Source organism: Lissotriton vulgaris, chromosome 3_1 (genome assembly GCF_964263255.1).
Source record: "Lissotriton vulgaris chromosome 3_1, aLisVul1.2, whole genome shotgun sequence".
Lineage (NCBI taxonomy): Eukaryota > Metazoa > Chordata > Amphibia > Caudata > Salamandridae > Lissotriton > Lissotriton vulgaris.
In genome coordinates this window covers 507812643-507839414 of record NC_141689.1, presented here as the reverse complement: position 1 = coordinate 507839414, position 26772 = coordinate 507812643, and the positions used below count along the sequence as shown (strand labels likewise).

The 26772-nt window shown below is 46.6% G+C and overlaps 1 protein-coding gene across 1 annotated transcript in view; it reads left to right on the top strand.

Annotated features, from left to right (window-relative positions):
* PDE8B (phosphodiesterase 8B) overlaps window positions 1-26772 on the top strand; it is a 1129923-nt gene that overhangs the window by 965913 nt on the left and 137238 nt on the right. Inside the window, exons 13-15 of the mRNA XM_086960753.1 lie at window positions 6677-6754; window positions 12831-12907; window positions 20234-20398. Coding sequence (XP_086816879.1) covers window positions 6677-6754; window positions 12831-12907; window positions 20234-20398 — 320 coding nt within the window. The remainder of the gene's footprint in view (window positions 1-6676; window positions 6755-12830; window positions 12908-20233; window positions 20399-26772) is intronic.

Below are 26772 nucleotides of genomic sequence, written 5' to 3'. Positions count from 1 at the left end.
AAGGGTTAGTGATCAAATGGGTCTTGGAGTTCAGAGTTCCTTTGAACAGAGACAAGGTGGAAATATTCAGGCTGGAACAGCCTTTATTTCTCGAATTGAGTGGGAGGAGTAATGCACTCGTGGAAAAATGGTTGTTCCCGCTATTGTATTTGCATAGCTTACGTACACTAGACCAAAGAACATTAGCAACAATGACCCTCCAAAACTAACAGAGGTTAATGGGCATTACCCATGTGGCTCATGTTCGTCCTGTCAGTACACGCAGAAAAGCCGCACCATCACCTTCTCTAACCAGTCTACATGGGAACAGCGTTCCTTCACTAACTGTAACAGCCGCAATGTGGTCTATCTTATCGTTGGGTGTACCGACTGTGCACTCACAAAACAGGCCTAAATGATGAAATACTTTGGTCCAAATTCAATATCTAAGAATATATATCTATAACAAGCCAGTTCTCCAAAAAAAAAACCTTGACTTCAAACAATTGACAGCACTACTGCCTGAATGTATCACACGAGCTAACATCATAGGACAGTGTGTTCCATGACTTCTGTACCCCTGTTCATCGTGTATTACACAATTTATTTATAAAACTTTTGTAATAATCCTCTTCAGGCTCTCCAACCTGCACGTGTTCCCCATTTTTGAGCAGCCCTGTCCCGTCACCCGGTCTGCATGTTATCGCGCTGCAACCGGAGAGCAGTGTTACAGTTTGTGCTCCATTGCGCATGCGCGTAGATACGACCCTTTCACATTATCATGCATGCGCCCCTACTTTATCTGCCGTATTCCTACGATCGGCGTAGGAGGGCATTTCAAAGTATTTTCTCTACGTAAACAATGTTTAAACATACCGCTATGTTTAGCGGTTTGGGCAAGACTGTTGTCTATGAAGGCAGAGTGACTCGACAACATGGGATAGCACCCATTCAGCGATGGCTGCCTCAGTACCTAGTAATTACGATCTTTCTTCATAGCACACTGTAATGTTCCTTCCTCTCCCCACAGGTACACACTGAGGCACTGTAATGATGCAGAACTGATCTTTATTCAATCATACAAAGTATTCAGAGCTTAGGGCGCCGAGCGTCTAACTAGCTCAAGCTCCGGTCGCCAACTGCCGTTTTCCCTCGTTCGCGCCTTCCTCCTGCGCTCTCTGCGCATGCGCACGCCTACCGCTCCAGTCTATGGCGTGACGCGTCATCGCGTACACGCTCATAGACTAGAGCGCATACCACATATCTCCCCCCTTTAATATAAACAACATAACATTCCCCCCAACAGGTTGCATGTCCCCGGCAGTGAGTCTATGTCTCTGTGGGGCACCTCGGGAGGTGGCACCGTGTATCTAGTGTCCATCCATTACAAAGTCTCTATAACGAGAGGGCACAGTAACTGCCCTTCCACTGCGGGTGTGTCTTACCGGCATGTTCTCTTCCACCTCTGTCTCTCCTTGGGATCTCTCATCTTCTCTCAACTCTCCACTCTGCGCTGCGTTCACCGGTGTGCCATCTCTGTCGGTAGACACTGCATCAGGAACATCCACTTCATTGTCCTCTCCTACGCCTTCCCACCGGTCTTCTGTGCTGTGCCCCGATTGGGGTCTTGCTTCCTGGAAGTCCATCCGTCTCTCATCCTCCTCAGACTTGGGCCATACTATTATTTTATTGACTCTGGCCATGCGGTCTTGTGACCACACCTTGCCGGCGCTGAGGAGAGCCGCCCTGCCTCGTACTTCTTTAACCTGTAGGGGCCGGCTAAACTTACTTTCACCTTTCTTTTGTATGGTAGGGAGTTTGACCCTAACCCATTCTCCCTCTTCCAGCACAGTTTCCTTTGTGCTGCGTCGCTTGTCATAGTGTGCAGCATAGATCTTCTGGGCCTTCTCCAGATTGTGCTGCACCACCGCTGGGGACCACTTGCTGGTGATGGTCTTCTCCCTCCACGCTACATTGTCCCGGGTGAAGGGATGCCGTCCTCTCAGCACTTGGAACGGACTGTACCCCACTACTGAGGGAGTGATCCGGTAGGCCCACAGCATGCTCATTACTTCAGCTTCCCAGTCCTTTCCTTGTGATATGGCTGCCTGAATGGAGCCCATGAGCACACGGTTGAACCTCTACCTGGCCGTTGCATGCCAGATGATAGACGGCTGTGTGTTTCACCTCGATCCCGTTCCTCTTCATAAATCGAACCCACTTGTCCGATACAAATTGCGGTCCATTGTCACTGAGAATGGATTTGGGTATACCCTCTCGTAGGAACACCGAGGTCAGGAATTTCAATATCGTGTCAGTGTCCATGGACTCTTGTATGTCCACTTCAGGCCATTTGGAATACTTGTCTATTATCACACATATATATTTGTTCACACCTCTACTGTCTAGGACGGGCCCCAGAATGTCTATTGCCACATTTTCCCAGGGGCTTTGCGGGGTGTCAAACTTCCCCAATGCAGGTCTGAGTGGGCATAGCACCTTGTCCGCTCCTTGGCACTGCCCGCACTCCCGCACTTGTCTTTCTATGTGGGCATCCATGCCTGGCCACCAATACATCTGCTTGACCAGCGCCTTGGTTTTCACAATGCCCAAATGTCCTTCATGCAGTAGCTTCAACAACCGGGGTATCAGTGTCACTGGGGGCACCACCCTTTCGCCTCTATACAAGAAAATTCCCGAATCACTCAGGGACAGTTCCTCTCTCATCTCATAGAATCTTCGCACTCCTTCTGTGAGCTTCTTTTTGTCCGGCCAGCCCGACGTGAGGTGTCTCCTTACTTCCACCTTCTCCACATCTAGCTCGTAGGCGGCCTCCCATTCCTGAGCACTAATCGACATCTCGTGATCCTCCATGCTGGCCACCATCTCCTCCCTGTCCGGGGCTTCTTCCGGCGCTTCCTCCATCGCTGCAGCCCGGCTGAGGTAATCAGCTACCTTGTTTTGCGTACCTGGAAGATATTCCACGTCGTAGGTGTAATCCAGCAGTTTTAAGGTCATTTTAGCGATTCTTGGGGTCGCGGTGTCATGGCCCGAGGACGTCAAGACTTTGATGAGTGGCTTGTGGTCTGTTTGAAGCTTGAATCTTGTGCCCCAAATAAACTGCCGAAACTTGTTCAAGGCCCAAGTGACCGCCAGCATCTCCTTTTCAATTACGCTGTACCTTTGTTCCGTCGGGGACAGCGCTCGAGACGCAAAGCTGATCGTTTCCTTGGATCCGTCCTCCCTTTCCTGTGCCAGGACCGCCCCCAAGCCCTTGTCGCTTGCATCTGTTGTCACTATGGTCTTGCCGGTGGGGACGTACCCTTGCAGTGGGACAGCTTGGCTGATGCAGTCCTTTATTGTGTCAAATTCAGATTGTGCTTCTGCGTCCCACTCGAATTTTGCATTGTTTCTGATTAGTTGTCTCATTCTGTATGTTCTGGTGGCAAAGTGTCTGACAAACTTGCTATAATACTCGGCCATTCCAAGGAATGACCGCACTTCCTCCTTGGTAGATGGGGCTTTGGCATTCCTTATTGCCTTCACATTCTGTTCCTTCGGCGAGATGCCATGTGTCCCTATTTCGTGTCCTAAGTAGGTCACTGAGTGAGTCCCAATTCTACATTTGCTCCATTCCGCCGTTAAACCTTTTCCTTGCAACACTCCTAGAACTCTATGCAGCTTCTTATCGTGCTCTCCTTTGTCGGAGCCCATCACTAAGATGTCATCTTGAAAATACTGCACCCCCGAGATGTCCTTGAACAGCCTATGCATCAGCTTCTGGAAGACGGCCGCAGCGGATGCCAAACCAAAGGGCATCCTCCGGAATTGGTAGCACCCAAAGGGCGTAATGAAGGATGTGTACTTCCTACTTGACGGATGCAGTTCTATTTGGTAGTATGCTGACGTGAGGTCTATGGTGGAGAAGTGGGTGATACCTTTTGTTCTCGCCAGCATCTCCTCAATCCTGGGGAGCGAAATCTCTCCACGATGAGGTTTTTGTTGAGCTCTCTGAGGTCCACACAGAGCCGGACCTTACCATTAGGTTTCTTGACCACCACCAAGGGCGATAGCCATTCCGCACTGTCCACTGGCTCTATGATGCCTTGTTCTTCCAACTTCAGCAGTTCCTGTTGCACTGCTCCACTCGTAGATATGGGTATGTTCCGGACCTTGTGTACAACTGGTACTGCCCCCTCCTTGAGGACCATTTTATGTACGAATTTGTCCAGTTTGCCCACTGTGCCCTCAAAGACCTTGGGGTATGCCGCCTTCCAGTCTTCATCTTTCGTGAGGGGCCATTCATCCGTTAACAGTATCTGCTCTTTCCCTCCTGGGTTGAGTATGATGCCGAGATCCCCGGCGTCTCTCCATCCCAGCACCGATGGGCCCTTCTCCGCCACGTACAGGGTGCACGTGGCCGACCTTCCTCAGAATTCGAACACGAAGTCCCGGCACCCCACCAGGGGGATGGAATCCTCTGTATACGAGATGGGTCTGATGTCCGGAGGCATTAGGTCTGGCCCCACAACAGGTGCGAAGTCCTCTTCCCATATCGATCTTTGCACGATGGTCCAGGGGGACCCTGAATCGACGGCCACATGTACCTTCACTCCCCCGATGAGCATGTCCGTGCGGGGCTTATCTCTTCGCTTCCCTGCCACTTCCAGCACCTGGTCCTCTATGCACAGAACCAAATCATCCTCTTCTAGGTCATCCTCCCCACTCAAGTTTGCTGTGGCTGAGTCGATGCACTTGACGGTGGACTTCGACCCCTTCTTCCGACACACCTTTTCAAAATGGCCGGTCAAACCACAGAACGAGCACCTGGCGCGGAACGCGGGACAACGTCTGTCCTGAGCCGTGTGTGCTGCACTGCCACATCTGTAACACGCAAATTTATTTCCAGGGCTGGAGCGGGCCGTCTGTTTTCCAGTCCCTCTTGTGTCCTTCCTCTGGTCTCCATACGTGCCTTTGGACTTGCTGGACTGTGGTGCCTCATCAATCTTGTTAATCATCTGCCTCGGCCCACTTTCCCTTTTTGCCGCGTCTGCGCCTCGCTTAGACATTTCTGCCTTCTTGACCATCGCCACCACTTCTTTGAGGGATGTCTCGTTCTGTGCCCATAGTTTGTCCTGGACCGCTCTGCTGGTGGTGTGCATCACAATTTGGTCTTTTATGTATTCATCCTGCAGAGCCCCATACTGACACGTGATAGCCAGGCGTCGGAGCGCCGCCACATAGTCATCAATGGATTCTCCCACCTCTTGTTTTCTCTGTTGGAAATTATAGCGGTCTATAGAGACACAAACTGCTGGGCGGTAATGGCTGTCCAAGTCGTCCAGTGCATTCTTGAAGACATCTGTCTCCGTTGCACCCCTCTCCTTGGGTACCAGATTCTTAAACACCCTCACCCCTTCCGGGCCTAAGTTGTGGAGCAACAGTCTCTTTTTCCTTTCCGGTGTGTATTCCCCTTCACTTTCATCTCCGAGAGCCTCAATGTAATTCAGAAAGTATTCTTTCCAGTCCTCCCATTTTAACTGCGGTTCTCCCGGTCTGGGTAGGAAAGGGACGGGTGCCATCAGGGCTGAAGCTTGATTTGCCATTCTGACTTCGCCTCTGGGGTCTCCCTCCTGGGCCCTTCGTTGGGTAGGCTCACCGGATGCTCCTGCGCTCTCTGCCGTGTCGCCTTGGCCCCTGGGACTACCTGGGGTATTGTCCCTCGCACCCTGCGCGGTTTGCTCAGTCTTCCCCCCGTCCTCTAGCTTGGGGGTGGCGCCCTTGGTTGCCAGGGTGCTGGCTGGGGGCTCCTTGTGTCTTGGGCAGCACTAACCTGACTTATAAGGTTGGTGTTTTGGTTTGTACCGTGCTGCTGCGCTGCTGCCACGCCCTTTGCTCTTCCTTGTTGATGCCCTGCCTTGCTGGCTCGTGTGTGGGTTGTAGGGGGTGCTTGCTCTCGTCCACTGCGCCTGGTGGTGTTCGGATGCCAGCCTCGTCGCCACTGTAATGTTCCTTCCTCTCCCCACAGGTACACACTGAGGCACTGTAATGATGCAGAACTGATCTTTATTCAATCATACAAAGTATTCAGAGCTTAGGGCGCCGAGCGTCTAACTAGCTCAAGCTCCGGTCGCCAACTGCCGTTTTCCCTCGTTCGCGCCTTCCTCCTGCGCTCTCTGCGCATGCGCACGCCTACCGCTCCAGTCTATGGCGTGACGCGTCATCGCGTACACGCTCATAGACTAGAGCGCATACCACACACACCTGTCTCGAGTCTATGCTCATTATTCAATTAACCAAACTATATAAGGCACGCCCGATCGTGGCATTCCACAACACGGAATTTAAAGCATTTTCATGGTGAAGGACCACTAGGACTTGCATAGCATTAAACTTATGCATACTTCATGTCTGCCATTACTGAATAATTAGTATTATGCTGCCTCTTAGTGAGTGCGGAGGCACCACCACTACCACCCCAACCATTTGGCACACAGTCCACCAAGGTTGAATGCTACGGAATGATTCTTAGATCGCGCTGGGTTCCATCTTTAAAGACCGCCTACGTATCCATATCTTTTCTAGCAGCTCAGATGCCTATGCATGTTGGATCCTTAAGTGTACATTTTCTGCAACAAGCATAAAGGTATAGGCTGTGTTGTTCGTAACATAAGAAAGCATAATTTTATATTTACAGACTCACATTCGTTCAGGCACAAGAGCAGAAGGAAAGAATCTCTGGACGGTAAATCGATCACATCACGCAGCAGCGATGGTAAGGAGAGCATGGAATGTTTTTATTTGAATGTAAGGAATGTTTCTTCTGTGATCAATTGTTGAGTGGTTTGTGTTCAACAGCATGGACCTCTGCTCTACAGCACTAATTACTTACATTTTATTATAGTTTTTGGTTGCATCATCCGTGGCTCTAGTGATAAAAGAGGGTGTTACAGGATAAACAAGCATTTGAAATGCAATAGGTCTTGCATTTACTTGCAGTTTGGACTATTGGCATTGTAAATGACAATGCCTTTTATTTCTGCTTTGGTTTTTAAAACATAAATAAAAGGCATTGTCATTTACAATGCTAATAGCTTAAACTCTCACAAATGCGAGATCTATTGCACTCCAAATGCTTATTTGTAAAAGCGCCATATGCAGAGGTTTCACTTTAATGGCGGCCTCGCCCCTTTCTTCAGACAGTCCTCGTCTAAAGAAAGATGCTCAATCACCATTAAAGTGAAAGCACGGTATGGGGCGCTTTTACAACAACAACAACAACAACAAAACAAAAAAAGCATTTAAGTTGATACATGTTTTTTTTTGTAAAAGCGCCCCATGTCGCGCTTTGAGTTTAATGGTGGCCAAGCCCCTTTCCTTAAGACGCTACTCGTATAAAGAAAGGTACGCTGCCGCCATTAAAGTGAAAGTGCGGTACATGGCACTTTTAAAAATAAAAAGCATTTGTTAAGCAGCATAGCGCATGCAGAAGTGCTGTGCTGTGCAGGGAGCATTTTTGAAAGATAAAGCACAGCGTCCATGATTGAGCGCCACGCTGTCATGAAAACAGGGTGAGTTAGCAAGAGCCTGTCATGCCTGCAAAAGCAGCTAGATTAAAGACATTATAGAATATAGTGCTCAGGCTTTAGCTAAAACAGACTGTGTAACACAAGTAAAAAGTGCAGTCTTCATGGGAGGTTCAAATACAGACAAGGCGTTACTAACATGGGACTAACAAGCCTATTAACAAATCAGAAGCAACCATTTAGAAAGGACAACAGCAGGAGCCAATTGAAAAGATGGATGGATAGTGGGCGGAGATTCACCTGCATACCTGAATACCGCATGCCACTCAGAGCAGCGAATGTGCTGCCTAGGCTCGACCTAAAAGCAAAAACAATAGTTGATGGACAGAATGCAGAACAATGTCATACATTCACCCCAGTACAGAGATCTGGGCCTAAATCCATCGTTTTTTTGCACTCCACACCACCCCAGTTCAGACATGGCCATATGCCAATCAGCCTTGACCCTGTGCCTCATGAGAACATTCCAGCCCGAACTGCCAAGCCATGTCTTTCCTGGATCGGAATCAAGCATCCTAGGACCGGTTTCTGGCTATCAGCCGTCCTCAGCCAGGATAGCTTGACTCCAGTGGTGTGGAGAGCATGGGACTCACGTCTGAGCAATACCCATCCCACTCGGGGTGACAAATGCAAAAACAATAGTTGATGGACAGAATGCAGAACAATGTCATACATTCACCCGAGTACAGAGATCTGGGCCTAAATCCATTGTTTTTTTGCACTCCACACCACCCCAGTTCAGACATGGCCATATGCAAATCAGACAAGACGTTACTAACATGGGACTAACAAGCCTATTAACGAATCAGAAGCAACCATTTAGAAAGGACAATAGCAGGAGCCAATTGAAAAGATGGATAAATAGTGGGCAGAGCTTCACCTGCATACCTGAATACTGCATGCCACTCAGAGCAGCGAATTGGCTGCCTAGGCTTGACCTAAAAACAGACTTCAGTAATCAGAATGCTCCAGGGTCACACAGTAGACAAGTATTTATTAAATAGCGTGAGAGGAAGGTGTCTATGAGAGCACTGCTGTAACACTATGTACTAAGGGAATTCAAGGTATTAACCCCTTCGAAGCTAATGACGAGCTGGGCTCGTCATGGCGCTTACCTGCCGTGCGCGGATGACAAGGCCAGCTCGTCATGAATAATGGTGATATTGGTACTTCAGCGCAGAACGGGAAAACGCCTAGCAGCCATGTGGTTAAAGGGTCCACTTCAGGGGCCGTAGCCAGGACTAGCAGGAGAGCACAAGTGACTTGTACAACCGGTCCAAGAGTATTGTTTGTCCCGGAGCAAAACAAGGTGTGCGCTCCCAGTTTAACATACACTGCACTTCTAACTACGACCATTAGCAGAAAAATGAATTTACAAGCTCCCAGCAGATTTCCTAGCACCTGGAGACAGGTGTCAGACAAGGATGGCTCACGGACGTGCTCTGGGAAAGGCCAGCACTGTGTGATAGTATGTATTATATTTTAAGAATAGTAAAGCGCACTAACCTATACTGTGGGGATATGTTAAGCAATAACGAAATGTTCACATCTCTTTCATAGTTCACACTAATAATCCTCATTTAAAAGGTCACTGCAGGGAGCAAGATCAGCGGTCTGAGTGGTAGAGACTCACTGAGCGAGTCTGCTCTCCCATAGACATAACCTGTTAGAATGCGTCCAGGCTCAGCATTCTGCCTCAAGGCGCTTCACAAAATCTTAAAGTGTTGCCTTATATTTAGGCATCACCCGATGGGTTGGTAATGGTTGTGGGATACACCGTCTTACACAATAAAAGCTCTCTCCGAGAGTGGGTGTATCCCACAGCCATAACCACACTGCCGAGTTACCTGCCCGGCGGGTGTTAATAAGGAATGTTAATAACAGAGGAGGGACACAAAGAAGGTATGGAAGAACAGCGTGGGCGTTCTGAAGCAAGTGGGAAGAAAGCAAGTGGAGAGACATCACAAAACCAATAGCACGTACACAAACAGGCGCATGGGTGGACATAGGAGGAAATCACGAGCAAACAAACAGGAAAGCCAGGAGCATTGACAGAAAGGCAAGCACATACAACCAGGCACACTTGTTAACACAAGCAGCTGACACACAAGCAAATAGTTACACAGACACACGGACAGACAGCAGGCTTCAACTGATATAGAGATAGAATCGCATGCATACCACAGTCCACAACAGAGTCAGTTATCAGACAGAAAGACAACTACACGAACACCTGGAAGCGTGGTTTGTGCACTCACCATAACAAGGAACAATGCAGCCCAACATGCTCTAAAAAATATACGAAGAAATTAAATGGCACATGTAGCCAGACAGGAAGTGATAAACCGACAAAGTAGATGAATATACCCGCGAACACCACAACTCGTTCACACGATAGAGATACACAAAATTACCGCACACAATTATTGCGCCCATTAGAAGATAGGCAAATAAGTATCCTAGTACACAGACACAAAGGTCAACAGGCCAACCCGCACCTCGCCATGCATAACTATTGGCTCAGGGAAATACTTAATCACAGACAAGCACCGACAGAAACCGGCACAGAGACACGCAATCGGACAGGCACACAAAAACTGGCAAAGGCACAAAGTCAAGCATAGACAGGCACAGAGAAACGCCAACAAACGGACACAGAAATATGAAATCAAGCAGGCACAATCCAGAAACAACTGGAACATAGAGATACATTCAGACAGTCATACAAATAAAAAGTCAGACATACAGCGGCAAGAACACACTCTCAGGCCTTCGAAAGTCCCAGTGCACAAAAACACAGAAACTCAAATGGACGCCAACGGATATCCCCCTGTGAAAATAAAATAACACATTTATGCAAGCACACATAACATTACCAGCCTACGCATACACACTGACACACAACAAGTCATATAAAACGTGAGCCCTGCCAGGAAAAAGAAACATGCAGAGACGAGTACTGAGTTACGTTATGCTAGTTGACACCATGGTGGTGGTGATACTGGGTAAGACCAGTAGGGCAGAACCCATAATGCACCAATGTGGGGTCAGTGGTACTCGGTGTGGCCTGTCAAACATATCCCACGCTGCACCTCTGTGTAGTATCTGATGGCGATGTTGACTGCGGTTAGTGGGGCAGAGCTTGTGCTAAAGCAGTGTCGAGGCTCTGGCCCTGTGCGGTCTGTGGCCTTTAGGAACCCGTCCATACTGCACCCATCTGGGGCCATGGAGGGAATGCCTCCTGCAGATGCTCGGCATAAGCCATAAAACACCAATGTACTGACCGTGTATATATATATATATATATATATATATATATATATATATATATATATATATATATATAACACTAATGCAGAACCTATGGTGCAGGTACTGGCTGCGGCCGATCGAGCACTAATGCAATGCCGGTTGAGGCCGCAGCAGGCCAGACAGGCAAAGACCATTCTGAGCAAGTGACGCTAGTGCTGCATTCAGGTGATCGGCCCCAGCCCACACTGCACCAGCATGGGTTCTGTATTGCTAGACATGGACTGTCAAGCACAACAACCCATGCTGCACAAATGTGGGGGTCTGTGGAGCATACCACTGCTGACAGAAACCTGCACCTGAATGAGCTGTCTGCAGCCGGTGCTGGGTGCAGCTGGTCGATGTGAGCCATCACTGCAGCAGCAGCACACAGGCCAGCTGCCACAGAGCCCAAGGTGCGTGCCGCGGAGCAGGCTGTGCCCGCACCGCAGCAGGACAGGCAATCTGCTAGTATGCCGCTGCTAGTGCCTGCTGCGTGTGGTGGAGCTCTGCCCATACTGCAGCAGCGTGGGGCAAGCTGCCGTTATTCGCTCGCTGCTCAGTGCCACTGGTCACATGCGGCTCGCCCTACGCTTCTGCAGAGCCAGTCGGATTGGAGGCTAAAACGAGCACAGGAGAGGTTTTAAATGGAACGAGCGACATTCAGCTACTTCGGGATGAGTTTTGAAGAAAGACTATTCACTGAAAAACACGTTGTGTAACCAACCAATATTTGCGTAAAGGCCATTTTGTCCGCAGTTCTGATGAGAAACTGGTGAAATATTCCAATACGTCACATTAAGGCCCTGTGAGGCCGCAAGTATACGAGTCACAGCACTATACAAAGGGCGCTGGCATAACAATGAGTCTGTGTCGGTAAGAGAGTGTCTCAACTTCCCACCGGCTGGCGAAGCCAGGGTTCGCGATTACCCTAGCCAAACAAGCACAAATATGTGCGCCTCGCGCGGTGGCTAGAAGGGGGGAACGGGCACGATTCACTTGCGGAACGATAATTGCTGCCAGATGGTGGCGCGCGCTCCCGCAAGTGAATCTCCTGACGTGCACGCGTTGCTATTGATGGCAATGGAACGCACGCACGTGCTTGGCTGAAAAGCCAAAACAACGGAAAAAGGTATTTTTGCCTTGAGCCAATGCGCGCTGTGAAGGCAAGACCTAAAAACACTGCACATTTTCATAGACTAATTGAATCATAAAACCATGAAGAACCTTCTTAGCAAATATTATGACAATAACAGCTTCCATCGAAACTGCATGTCAGTGTTGAACCAATATCTTAAAATAATAAAAAGAAGTAGGCAAAGCATAAAAATAAGATTTGAGATGAGGGGACATTGACGCACTTCTTTGGACGCTAGGGACGTTAGAGAATGTGGCTGGTTGGTTCACACTACATGCCTGAAGTGTGAACTGGTAAATGATTACAGCTTACTGCCAGTCCCCGTGGAGGGTCAGTGTAACGAGGGAGAGTGAGGGTACAGAAGGAGTGGTGATCCAAGGAGTCGAGGTTTGGGGCTAAGATGGGAGAGGCATCTCACATCTTACAGCTGATCCAAACATCCCAGACCCAGATGGACTCTGATGCCAGTTCCAAGTTACGGAAATAATTTACAACATGACTCTCTATTTAAAATTGTATTTTCTGCCAGGTACACCAACAAGAAATTATTCCTTTTCAAGCTGATATTTCTTCTCAATTTGTGTTGTTGCACTTTTAGGTTTGCTGGAATTTCTCAAGCCAGTGATGTCCTCAAACATTAGGCCTATATGCATTTTAAAGAAATGTTGACTGTTTTTGAATATTTCTTTGTATCTCTTAACTGTATTGGCTAAAATATTGAATTGACTGTATTATTTGACTGCTACTTTATTATGCATTGCAACATATGCAGGAAGGAATTGAAGCCAGGCATTCTTCTAGCTACATGATTGACCAGTGTCATTTGTTTTTTTTACCAGCACCAAGCTTACAAAATCGCAGGTATTCATCGATGGCGCGAATCCACTCCATGACAATAGAAGCTCCCATCACAAAGGTATGATATGAGTGTTGCAGATGTGCCATGAACCTACACATCAATACACAGTTTCCTTGCGACCATAAAATGGGTGGTGTTGTCTCGCCCAAAGCAACCTACTCTGTAGGGTGGTAACTCAACAAACCCTATATCCAAAAACATTGTGTGGACTTTCGGAGGGGTCAGAGAAAGGGCAACTATGGAAGATTTCCGAATGAAGTGTAAAATAGAAATATACAGTGGTGATAAAGAGATGAGTGGAAATGCAAGAGGCGAATATATTGTGGCATGTACTCTCTTATTGTGATTGTAATAACATACTCAGTAACTTACCATACAACCGTAGGAGCAGGTATTACTTTTTTGTATTTCTTATTCAGCTGCATCCAGAAAAGTTTTCCAAGCAACCCACTGAAGTTTTAGAGCTCCCCTCGCCGGGAAATATAGTAAATATAATATTTATCATCCCAAAAAAAGTGCAAGTCTAGTTCTAAACACAGCAATGCCAGAGTTAGCACTGATGTGGCAAGTGTTTTTACCTTACTCAATGTCGGTTTGATAAAATGGATCAGAGCTTTGCTTCTGCAATCCTACCAAACAGGCTTGTGAGGGGGCAGGAGATAGACTAATCACTGAAAGGAGCAGGCCTAGAGACCCTACTGCACATTCCTGTGCATTCAATCTGCAGAGAGATCCTATGAGGCAAAGTGGAACTCTTTAGTGCACAGTGTGTAATTCTTCCAGCACTGCTTTTATACCATGTTTAGAAGACCACCTCCAGAAACTTCCATAAAGGATAAACATTTGCGAAGAGTCAAGCATCTATCTTTCCATTAAGTACTTGTTTCCAGGGCACCGCACGTATGTGAGTTGGGCTGGTCCAATCGTCACCTAAATGTATCATGGAGATGTGTCCAATCACAGCAAGGCCCACATGTGGGCTCGCCTTGAAGGTAGAAGTATAATCCAGGCGAGGTATTGATAGTGCCACTGCCATTCACCCACCTAGAATCCATCTTGTGACCCCAGAGAAGACCCAAAGACAATCTTCATGATGCAGTATTGTCACAACAGGGATAGTGACAGCCATCAGTAAGGACGGATCACATTCAAGTGTTTAAAATCAGGCACGATATATTCTGCTATGCTATTTCGATTACAAACCCAAAATGGTCGAGGAGAGAAGAGTCTCACGTGAAGCCCTGACGGCCTCTTGGCATCTAGTGTGCTTCTAAGAAGTACCCTTCCTCTGGAAGCACCAACCCCTTTCACCTCTTACTTTTTATAAGGGACAAATGACAAAGTAGGTCAGATATCTTAGGGTGAATTCAGATAAAATGTTCTTTCCACCACAAGCAGCATTGCGTTGAGGTTGCTTGCACCATAATATTTAAATTTGGGAGCATTTTGGTTTATGAGCACACACATTGACAATATTTTATCACCAGTTTGGATATTTACAATGTATATATTTTTTAACGTATGCAGCATGTATGCCAAAATATACATATACATTAAACACCATTCAGATACCCAACTTTCATGATGATCTTCAAAGTGTAATGTTTGTCTTTTCTGGTTTGTGTGACACTCCCTTATAGATACAATGCTTCTGGATCCATGTAAATGTGGTGTCGAGGGCAGTGATGGATCACTGACATAATATCAGAATAAACAATATTGTGTAACAGAAATATTGCGTCAAAAAGATAATTGGCAAAAATATAGATTTCCTATCCTCAAAATAGTAAGTACAAAAACATTGGAAAAAATAATTCGTTTCACATTAGTATTGTTAGAAACATCCAAACATATAGTTCCTCAATATGTATATAGTTTGAAGTAGTAAGTCTTAAATGTTTTAAGATATACCAATAATATGATGTTGATTAAATAAATCTCATTATTATTTAATACTACATATACTTATTTACTTATATAAACACTCATACATATATATATATATATATATATGTGTGTGTGTGTATATATATATATAAATATATAATGTAACACAATTATAAAAAGATATTATATGTTATATAAAAGATTTTTAATTCTTTACATTTACTACTATATATATATATATATATATATATATATATATATATATATATATATATATATATATATATATATATATATATATATATATATATATATATATATATATATATATATATATATATACATCCAACACAAGCAGGATAGCCCCAAGGTTAAAGTTGAGCAGGCAGTGCGATATGCAGGATGGTGCTGTCTGAGGCATTATTTCACTGCTTATAAAGCAAGGCAGGCGGCACCTGGTGAGGTACTTCTCTCCACTTGGAACTTTATTTCAGTTCGAAATTAAAGGTTTTAGAGGCAGCCCCACATGGGGAAGATGTGGCGCACTGCAATGACCAGCAGGCCTTGCGAAATGACACGCCCACTGAGGCAGGTGTTTATAATATCTATAAATGTGCACTGTGAAAAGCTGTCTGCTAACATCCTCTGAACTTTGCCTCTGATGAAAGGATGAGGAAATCCTGAAACGCGTCAGGCTGACATTAATCTCGAAGACTGCAGTTGTGTGTTTCTCTGCTGGCAAGCTGTGAAATGGATGCAAATTTTCAAATGCCGATTAAACTTCTTGTGGCTCAACTTTAACCTTGGGGCTAACCTGCTTGTGTTGGATATATATATATATATTCACTTAAAAAACCATAGGTTTCAGGCCTTATATAGTTAGGAATTAGCATTTTAAAAACCTTGCAAATTCACTTAAAAAAACATAGGTTTCAGGCCTTATATAGTTAGGAATTAGCATTTAAAAAAACATTGAAATTGCTCCTATATAGTTAGTTGTACTAACTATATTTCGCGCACCCGCAGTCCACTGCTGATGATGTCACATATTACATCATTCATGACATGGTCAGTGACATCACCGATGACATCTCAAATGACATCACTGATGACATCACTGATGACATCTTATTTGACATCACTGATGACATCACTGATGACATCATCCGGTGACTGTGTGTTTCTGTAAAGTTTAAACATGTTTTACATATTGAAGAATGAGTGGATGTATAAGTATCTGGATGAAGGATTTAGTAGGTGCGTGACTGACTGTATGAGTGAATGATTAAATGTGTCTTACTAAATGCATGGGTTAGTGACTAAACTGTCTGAATGTGTGCATCAGTATGTCTGTTGTTGTGTAAGCTGTTGCATGTGTTGATCAGTAGCTATATGGGTTTTGATTGGTTGCCCAAGTATTTGAATGGGAGACTGAGTGTGTGTGTGGGTGGCTGGGAGGTGTGTGACTCTGTGCATAGATGTGTGAGCAGTTGATTCACTAGGTGTATGAGTTCAAGAGTGCATGTGGAAACAGCTATATGGGCGGTTGACTGTGTGCATGGGTGTGTTGGTGAGTGAATGGATATCTCAGTGCTACATGTCCAAGTAAGTGCATATCTAAAACACAGTGCATGTGAGAGTTGGCATATATAAATTACTATACATGAGAGCCAGTGAATGTGCAAGTGGCTGTATGGATCATTGTGTACTTGTATCAGTGATTGTATAAGAGAGTAAGTATGTGTTAGAATATGTTTGAATAAGTAAGGTGTTGTGTGTATAACTGTATAGTTGGGGAAATGGAAGTGTGATTGATTCTTTGCATGACTGACTAGTTGTGTGAGTAACTCCATGGATGAGTGGCAGTGTGTGAGTGTCTGTATAGATGTATGAGTGCATATGATAGTGTTGTATTGATGAGTGACTGTATGTATGAGTGATTCTATGGGTGAATGAGTGAATGTGTGTGTAGACCTAGGAATCAGTGAGTGCGTATGTAGTAACTGGTATTGGTGTGTCAATTGTTTCCTTCTGGGACCCCCTGAGAAGGGCTAGAGGGTTGGGGGGCCTCTACCCTGCCCCCTTTTCGTGTTTCCACTCTTGTTTTGGGCTCTCTTGTCCCTCAGTTCTCCTGAAAAGCAAGATGGTGGCCAACACTTCCTGGTTTGGACAGTTTGGAATGTTGACAGTCAACTGCCAGCCAATCAGAAACTCGCTTGTGCACGTAAGGGTACGCGCACGCACACGTATGGTAAGCGTACCGTACGCGTACGGTGAGCGCATATAGATATATAATTTGCTCAAATTCAATTTTCTCAACAACTACTGGAGGGATTTTCACCAACTATAGAAAAGGCACTACTGCATACCTGTCCCTACCATTTTGCCAAGTTTGGTGTAATTCCGTTCAGCCGTTCGGGCTGTAGCCGTGTCTAAAGGTCCCATAGAAAATGCCATTTAAAAAATGTCAAATTAAATTTTCTCAAACTACTGAAGGGATTTACACCAAACATACAAAAGGCACTGCTGCATACCAGTCCCTACCATTTTGCCAAATCTGGTGTAATTCCGTTCAGCCGTTCGAGCTGTAGCCTTGTCAGAATGTCCCTATGGAAATTAACATGGGGAAAACACGTTTTGGGACCCCCCTTTTTTCTCGGCCCCCGCTTGACGAATCCCCCTGAAACTTTCAGGGAAGGAGCATAGCACAGCGAGGCAAATTTAAAGACAATTACAGGCAGATCCCTCAATCAGTGCCAAAGTTATTCCCAATAGAATGTTCGGAATTTCCTTTATTTGCCAATAGCTTTGGCACTGTTTGACGAATCTTCACAAAATTTTCAAAACTAATTGCCCGCTGCGGTCAGCTCCTGTCTTGAAGGTTTCAGGGTGTTTCGTCAAGCAGGGGGGGTCCCAAAATGCGTTTTCCCCATGTTAATTTCCATAGGAAAAATTGGAACAGGCTTCAGCCCAAACTGCTGAACGGAATTACACCAAATTTGTTCAGAAAGCAACCTTTTTTTTAAATGGTGTAATTTTGTTCGGTAGTTCTGAGAAATTAAAAAAGAAAACGTTCTATATCTGAGCCCCGAGGAGGAGTCGAGACTCCTCCTGAGCACAAGCTGACTTCTGATTGGCTGCCAACACTCCAAACCAGGGTGTGTTGGCAGCTATCTTGTGACTCGGTTACCGAGTCACAAGAAACCAGTAGATAAAAAGGTGAGAACCAAGAAAAGGGGGCAGGGTAAAATCACCCTGACCCCCTAGGCCTGCTCAGAAGGACCCCCAGGGCCAAAAAAAACATTTAAAAAACTGTGTGGGTGCACAAATCCTGCCGAGAAAAAAAAAAGCGCAGGCTTTGCAGGGTGGGCCAGATCCTGGGCGCAATGCCAAAATATATAGCTCTTGCGTCCAAAAACGAAACCACTATCTGGAACATACTGGAGGTATCAGGTAGGTTAGTTGGCCCCTAAGGAACCCCAGCAGCGAAGGGGACTTTAATCCCCATCCAAGAGCGCGCCAGGAAGTGCTTTTGCAGAGTGGTGGGGAAAGGGGGCGTGGCCGGCTATGACAACTTAGCAATCCTGCTGTGCAGGGCTTACTGGAGGTAATAGAAGGGGTAGTTGGTCCCCTAGTGACCCCTTCCCGGTTTGAGTGGTTTACCTCCTACTTGAAGTAGGTGGTAAACTGTGAGTGTTTTGCGGCTGCAAATGCAGTCGCAAAACAATAGTACATTAAATTGAGACTCGCTATTAGGAAGGAACGCCCCTTCCTAATAGTGAGAGTTGCAAATGCTATTTTGGAGTCAGTGACTTGCAAAATAGCATTTGTACATGCCAGGACACTTTTTTGTAGTCACAAACGGCCCGATCTCCCATTTGCGACAGCAAAAATGTGTTGTACATCTGGCCCCTAATCTGCTCACCTCAATTGTGGAGGATTCCACAAAACATTGTCTCCTTGGTGTCATCCCATGCCTGACTAATGGCATTGTGCAGAATAAATGTTTATGGCTTGGGCTGGTGCTGGCGAAGCAGCGAGTGGTCATCAGATGGCACAAGTGGATCCACTATATCTGCTTGGGCTAGAGACATGGCTGAGTGGTTGCTTGTGAAAGAAAGACGCATGAGAGCAGTGAGAACAGATGATAGGGTTGAGGCGGATTGCCTCAACTGAGCTGGGATGCTACAGGAACTCTTGACCTTGGCGGAGGCAGATGCATAACTGGGACACTGTTGTGCCTGGCCACAGACCCACTGTATAGGGGTCTGTGTAAGGGTGGGGGCGGACATGGCAGATGGGAGGATGCAAGGGGGGAGGGCGAGGATTCCATGGGGGGGTGAGCAATTATGACCCTACCAAGAAAATGGGATGGAGATCATCTGGGATAATACGAAAAGAGCACCAGCAAGGTTTGACTCCAAAGGGGCGTATAGGGGGAGGAGGGGCGCAGACCGATCCAGGAAAGAACCCTATACCCAGCACATTGAGAATGCATGTCAAACTGTATTTGAATTCTAAATTGAAAGCCCTGCGTCTGAAATGCCAACGTAATTGTTAATGCCTGGACGGCTCAATGTTGTTCTTCAGCCCGATGTTGAATGTTGTTATTGACTCATAATTAAAAAATGCAAAAATAAAGATTTAAAAATAAAAACACATCAGTGCTTGCTGTATTTTCAAGGTAGGTATTAGATGGGTAGATCCTGGCCAGTTCCCTACTAAATTTCCATTAAGGCAGCAAATTCTGCTCTAGCACCCCGGCCTAATAGTTACACTCACTCTATAGGCTTTAAACTCTCCTCTCAAAGCCACCCAACCTTTTCTGAAAATCGTTGAGAAATTGTGCTACAGGTGCCCTCGCACTGACTTTGCTCAATGTTTCCTGTCACAAGCTGTTGTGGAGTTGTGGAAATCGCATCCTATTATGCTGCCTGACAATATACCAGGTGTAAATTTACAGCTCTTTCTCACTGGTCCTGTGGTTTCACTGTCTAACATTTTCACATGTCAGTGTTATACTATTTGGGGGGAGAAGTGATCGTTTTGGCAGCAGTGTTGCTCCTGTTGTTGTTTTGAACTGTTGAAATGTGCTCCAGGACCTTGTAGTTTTAGCCATAATCAGAGCTTAGACCTATTTACTGCTCCATCTATCCAAAATTCTGATGAATATTTACTTAAACATGGCATGCAATGTACAGAGCACTCATATGTTTGTGTAACAGATTTATTACGTTGCATTTTTCATCAGTCTCACTTTGTTGTTAGGCGGAACTATGTAAGGCTTTGATTAGAACACATTCCTAACCAATATTTAATCCATTACGTCAGTTTTAATCATTGATGCTATTTATTGGAATTAAGCGTTCAGTGAGTCAAGAACAATACTGCTGTATAGGTCATTATGTGTAACTCAGTTTACATACCATATGATTGTTGGACCAATCTTCAGACATGTGCATGGCCACCATCTTAATGCTCTCTCTTTTTGTCCAGGTCATTAACATAATAAATGCTGCCCAAGAGAGTAGCCCGGTCACAGTAGCAGAGGCCTTGGACCGAGTTCTGGAAATCTTGCGGACAACGGAACTCTACTCTCCTCAGTTGGGTACCAAAGATGAGGATCCTCACACTAGTGATCTTGTTGGAGGTCTGATGACTGTGAGTTACTCAACATATATAACAAAGCTTACAAATTCGTCAGTCTACGTGAGGTCTAAATGTTAACCATGGGTTCATGCCAGCATTGCACATTTTATTCAATGAACTGTACACCTGCTATCCAAAAACTTTCTGAAGCCTGGTCCTGAAAAGTATTACATAGTAACAGTTGACACACATCTTAAATTACTCTGAGCCTGTTTACATCTTTTAAACCTGGGTTATAATATTGTTGACATACTGGACTGAAAGTGCTAATTTGTGATATGGTCTCCACCACGGTATTGGGCTGTCTCGAAAGGTGGCTGCATTTGTTGACATAGCCAAAGAAAGCAGCAGAACATAACACCTTTACAATAATAAATGAACAGAATGACAGAAGGAAAGAGTCAAAACAGAATCTAATACAGCAGCCACACTGCAAGCGCATCACATTGCAGTAACGCCATGCAACAACACACTGGCACAAGAAAAAGAACACTTGATCACCACAACAAAATGCCACACAACAAACATGCACACATATCCTTGTCACACATTACCAACCCCACAAACTTGATTTCGTGTTACAGTGGTGAAAAATGTTCGCACTAAACACTACTTAACTTACTACTAAGGATATGAAATAGCACCAGTAAAAAATGTTTGGTGTTCTGGCCGAAGATGTGTTTTATCTTAACAGGATTGCTCACAGTTGTTCACATGGATTACGCCGATTTGTTAGTTAGGTATTTCATGGGGTACTACAGGAACAATCATATGTTCAGCCCTGTCAATTTCTTGTAGATGCAACCTTTGTCTAAGAATGTGCAAAACGTTCGGAATAGCTGTATCATTGATAATTTGATAGTTACACAGGAGAGGGTAGGATGTTTTCCTTGTCCATTATTTAATTATACGTTCCATAGTGCTGGGAGCAAGACCTTCTTAGAGCCAGTGGCCACTACTGCCCATAGCTGCTTATAAGAAAGTAATGAAATGGTCTGTTTTACATTGGTGGTGGAAATGAGTAATCCATATCGCTGTGTAAAGTCAAGGTCTGATTTCATGCATACAGAGCATCTCCTTGGTTGTTGAAATATTATAATACATAGATAGGATAGCCTTTTTTTAGAGGTACTGACCTGGAGCATTGCATGATTGTAAGAGCCCTGGGAGATTGTGTGGATCAGTGCAGTCCCCAATATCTGGGGTTTCATTGCAGAACCCTTTGGCTAAACTAGTATAACTCAGCCACTAACTGGTCATCAATTGTGACTGTCTGACTGTGCTTTTACACCACTGGGGTGGAGGATGTGGGATACCTCCCTGCAGCACACATGGCATGGCTCTTATAGGACTCAGTTAACCACTAACATTTGAAGAAAAGATACAGAGTGTACCAGTAAATAGACTGCCCAGTCCTCTACTGCCTCTCGATGCAGTTCTACCTCTGCATCATGTAAGCCACAATAATTAGATGATGGACATAGATGCATTTATTTCTTAATAATGTGAACATACAAAGCACTGTTTCCACATTGTTATACGGAACAAAATCAAATATGATGCACTCAATGTCATGATAAATTACAATTTAGAGATTAGAGTAAAAAATGTTGAGTTTTAAAGAACAGCAATAAATCCAATGACTCCAGGCAAATACTTCAAAACATTGAAATCAAGGAAGGGCACACGGTTCTGAAGAAAATAAAAATTGCTTGTGAAGCTGAGCTTAGGGTACGGAGAAGCAAATAGAAAGAGAGACATGACATAGCAGAAATAATATGTTGTGGTAAGGTAGTTCCTGAAAAGAGAGCAACAAGCATTAGGGAGGTACAGAGAAGGGGTAATAGTGGGCAAAGTATGGTAAGTTAAGGGTAATTCACTCAATATATGTACAGTTTCCTGTTGGAGGTTAGTGAAGGTAGGATATTGGACAGGAACTCAAATCTACAGACCAACATACAAGAATGGTAGGCTAGAAAGGAAAGGATGCTTTACGCCACGGTATGACTGCAGGGGCATTGTCGAGGCTGCCAAGTGGGTGACCACTGCTTGAGACTGCTCATGACGCGCCTTCTGTGGTCCGGCATGATCCTGAGAGAGCCAGTCCTCCTGAGGACCTGCTGCCATCTCTCAAGTACCAGTCAGCGCTGCGGCACCAGGGGGACCAAAATCACTATGTTTTATTGACTGGATGGCACCGCTGTCCACGATTACAGGCCTTGGATGTGGCCTCCGGTGTCGAGGCCTGAGAGCGGTTGGTAGGCCTCTGAGTGGCAGGGACTGGGCTGCCTGCCCATGTGAGCATCTCCATCCTGGAGGATTGGGGCCTTTTCTTTGAGCCTGGGCCTTGGCTGGGGAGTAGCGGCCCTCCTTTGGGTCCTGGCTGACTCTGTAGCTGACCCGGGGACTGGAGGGGCTGCAAATGAACGACGGTGCTTGGAGCCACATGTGTGGGCCTTTCAGGAGTAGCGGTGGACTTTGCGGCCTCTTGGTGTTCATCGAGACCCGGTGTGGAACCTACAAGTCGGGTCACGCTGCTATTAAGACGTGGCCGTATTTTTGATCTCTGGGGGCCACTCTGCCTGACTGGAACCTGTCGGGTGAGTCATTCTGCAGGTCTGAGAGGGTTTTGGGGGTGGTTGAGGGCCCCACTTGCTTTTTGGTCTGGGCTGCCCTCTGGCAGCCTCCGGGGCCCTTAATCGACCTGTACAGACCCCGGGGACTATCTCCTGCTGTTGGCTCTGCGTGAGGATGAAGGGCTTCTTTTCTGTTAATTCCCCATCCTGTGGCTGCTCTACTGCTGGCAGGCTAGCAGGGGCGCCTTCACTCCTAGATTTTGGATTTGCGGCCTATCAGTTGCAGCAATGGAGTTGCCACCTTAGGCGTCTCCCCCCCACTTATTTTTCTCCTGCTTTGTGGGGTACTTTGCTTGCTCTGGTGTCGAGGCCTGTGAGCGGTTGGCAGACCTCTGAGTGGCAGGGACTGGGCTGCCTGCCCATGTGAGCATCTCCATGCTGAAGGATTGGGGCCCTTTCTTTGAGCCTGGGCCTTGACTGGGGAGTCGCGGCCCTCCTTTGAGTACTGGCCGACTCTGTGGCTGTCCCGGGGACCGGAGGTGCTGCAAATGAACGGCGGTGCTGTTGGCAACATGTGTGGGCCTGCCAGGATTGTCGGTGGACTTTACGGCCTCCTGGTGCGCATCAAGACCCGGTGTGGAACCTACTAGTCAGGTCACCCTTCTGTTAAGACGTGGTCATATTTTTGAACTCTGGGGGCCACTCTGCCTGACTAGAACCTGTCAGGTGAGTCATTCTGGGCGTGGTTGAGGGCCCCCCTTGCTTTTTGATCTGGTCTGCCCTCTAGCAGCCTCCGGGGCCCTTAATCGACCAGTACAGACCCCGGGGACTATCTCCTGCTGTTGGCTCTGCATGAGGGTGAAGGGCTTGTTTTTTGTTAATTCCCCATCCTGTGGCTGCTGTACTACCGGCAGGCTAGCAGGGGCGCCTTCACTCCCCGATTTTGGATTTGCGGCCTATCGGTTGCAGCGATGGGGTTGCCACATCAGGCGTGCCCCCCCCTCACTTATTTTTCTCCTGCTTTGTGGAGTGCTTTGCTTGCTGCTGCCTGGAGACCAGTTCATAGGAGTTGAGTCTCTTATTCTTGTGGCTCTGGATGCCCAACGCAACACACCCAGGGGTCATTTCATAATCCCGGGAGCCCACTAAACTACTACCCTGTGTCAGCCTGAGACCTGCCCCCTGACCAGAGGCCTTGTCATACCCGTCTAGTTGGTTTTGATGCCTGCCTATTATGACACTACCCCGCTCTTGGCTGTGACCTGGCTGCTAGTGCCGCTGCGAGGCAAGCCCATTGGGGAGGCAAACCCTAGACCTCATCCTTTTTTTGCCTCCAGCTGTATCCTGCACTCTCTGACATCTGCGGGCTCAGCTGCTCATGCTGCCAACTGATAAGCGGGCCAGATAGGTGCTCGGTTCTCTTCAGATCCCTCTGGACTTGGCCTCCTGCTGCTCAACATGGGTATAGACAAAACCTACCACCTGCCCCTGCCTAGACCAAAATGCTTCACTATAACGCAGATGGGATGTGACGGCTCGGGGGCCCCTCTGGAGTTGCAGATTCTTTGGAGCATGTCTAACCCAATCTGGCCACTATCCTTAAGGCCATACAAGACTTGAGTAAGGTTAGTGACCTTCAGATGAATGTGCTGTTCCTCCGCCAGGATCCTCATAATGTAGCTGTCAGAGTCAATGAGGCTGAGCGCTAAATGTCCTCAATGAAAGATGATGTATCCATGCTGAAGTGCCAGGTGGCTGGACTTTTGACCTATTCGGCTGCCCTGGGGAAGAGGGCGAAGGAAGCAGAGAACCACTCTTGCCACAATAGCCTGTGAATAGTGGGCTTCCTGGAGGGCTCAGAGGCACCTCATGTTGTAAATCTCCTGGAGAACTGGTTGTGCTTGTGGATACCGGAGTCTTTTCACTTTGTTTTGTGGTACAGCAGGCTCACAGATACCTAGCCCTGCGCTCCTTGGGCAACCTGAGCTAAATTTTCAAAACGCACGTATTATGTTATTTCATGACTAGGGTTGTCCAGCAGCATCGCTGCTCCTTTACAGAGGTCAAGCAAAAGCTCTTGGCGTAGAATCTTGAATATATCATCCCTTTCCAGGCAAAATTTTATGTCATCTTGAACTCCAAATCCCTTTTCTTTGAGGCTCTTGAGCAGGCATTTGAATGGGTTGAGGAGAGACGTGACCAGCACACCCCTTTGGACCACCGGGACTCAGTGGCGGACTGCATAGAGGTGCTGCTGGCTGCCTCTGAGATCTCAGCAGAGACAGCTGGCCCATTCCTACAGGCCTCGCGAATGTGACGACAGCCAGAGGGGTTCCTCAGGTTCGAAGTCAGAGCTCTCTGCATCCTAGACAGCGGGTATCGATGGCTGTCTCGGTGGGGCCTTGCCAGCACGTCCAACTGACAGGAAGGCCTCTCAGACTGATCCTGTTTAGGCTCACTATCCTGCTCCAGAGACTATGTGAGCTGTGGCTGTACACCACGAAAAATTAGAATGACTCTTGGTAACTACATATTGCATTTACCTTGGCATTCTACGGCACAGTGTCCTTTTAGATGGGGGTCAATCAAGCTTCCTGCACTCACTAGATGCTTTACTTTCTGCTTTTCATTTCTTATTTTTTTTTTTTTACCTCTGTGATGTCCAGTTTTGGTGGCAGATGCTTTAGGTGTGGAAGTGTGTGGGGTGAATAGATAAGGGGATCAAAGGGAATGGTTGGTTGTTTGGAGAGATTTTGTTGGCTTATATTGTATTTACCACCTACTTTTTTGTGCCTGAACCACACTTCACATGTGACTCACTCAATCTCGCACCCCCCTAGACATTTAAGTGACTTTGCTCTACACAAGTTCCCTCCCTTGGTTCCATCTCAAATGCGTATCTTGGGGCGTGGCAAAGGGACTCATGCTCAGGGGCGAGCAAGAGAATGTGGCCCAACTATGGCCCTCAAGACCCTGATTCATGACAAGAGCGCATGGGCCCTAACACCCCTACTCATGTGTGGTGGCTTTCAATGGCCCGGGGGCAGCTACGGCATCTTACGCTTGAGGGCACTCACTAGTATTGACTGGCAAGAATGCGTAGCATCTGTGAACATGTTGCTACCTCAGGGAAGCTCCATTATTGGCTTATTGACACTACTTCACACATTGTGCCTCGGCTGATGGCCAAGGATGACCGATCCTGTCCCAGATTCCTGATATTCTGTGTGCTTTCGCGACCTTCTTTCGGGACCTCTACCCTCATAGCCCCGGTCCCCCCAGGTGATCGTCAATCTGGTGTTATGCGGCAATCCTCTACCTTCCATCCCCCTCCCTTGCCCATGAATTGGAAGAGTCCATCACTAGGGAGGAGATTTTCTCTGCACTATCTGACAGGTGCCACTCTCCATGTTGGGTACATCACATCCCCCAATTGCGCTGCTTCTTTTAGATTTTGAGAAGGCTTTCGTCACAGTGCACTGTTCCTTTCTTGAGGATGTCCTTTAGCGTACTGGTCTGTGACCATACATGAGGCACCTTATTGGAGCTCTCTAAAATTAGCCTTATACCAAGGTGTGGGTCAATGGCTGATTATTATTATTATTGTTGGATCCTTTCCCTATCCACTGAGGTACATGTTGGGGTTGTCCACTCTTGACTAATATTCCCCCAGCCTCCTGTAGACAAAGTTGCTGTTGGGTCGTATTGGTAGAGGTGCAATATCCCAGGTGTATACACTTATTGCGAATGCTACACATGGGTTCAACAATCTCCAACTCCGCTGGGAGGATTGGGTGGGTGAGCTAGATA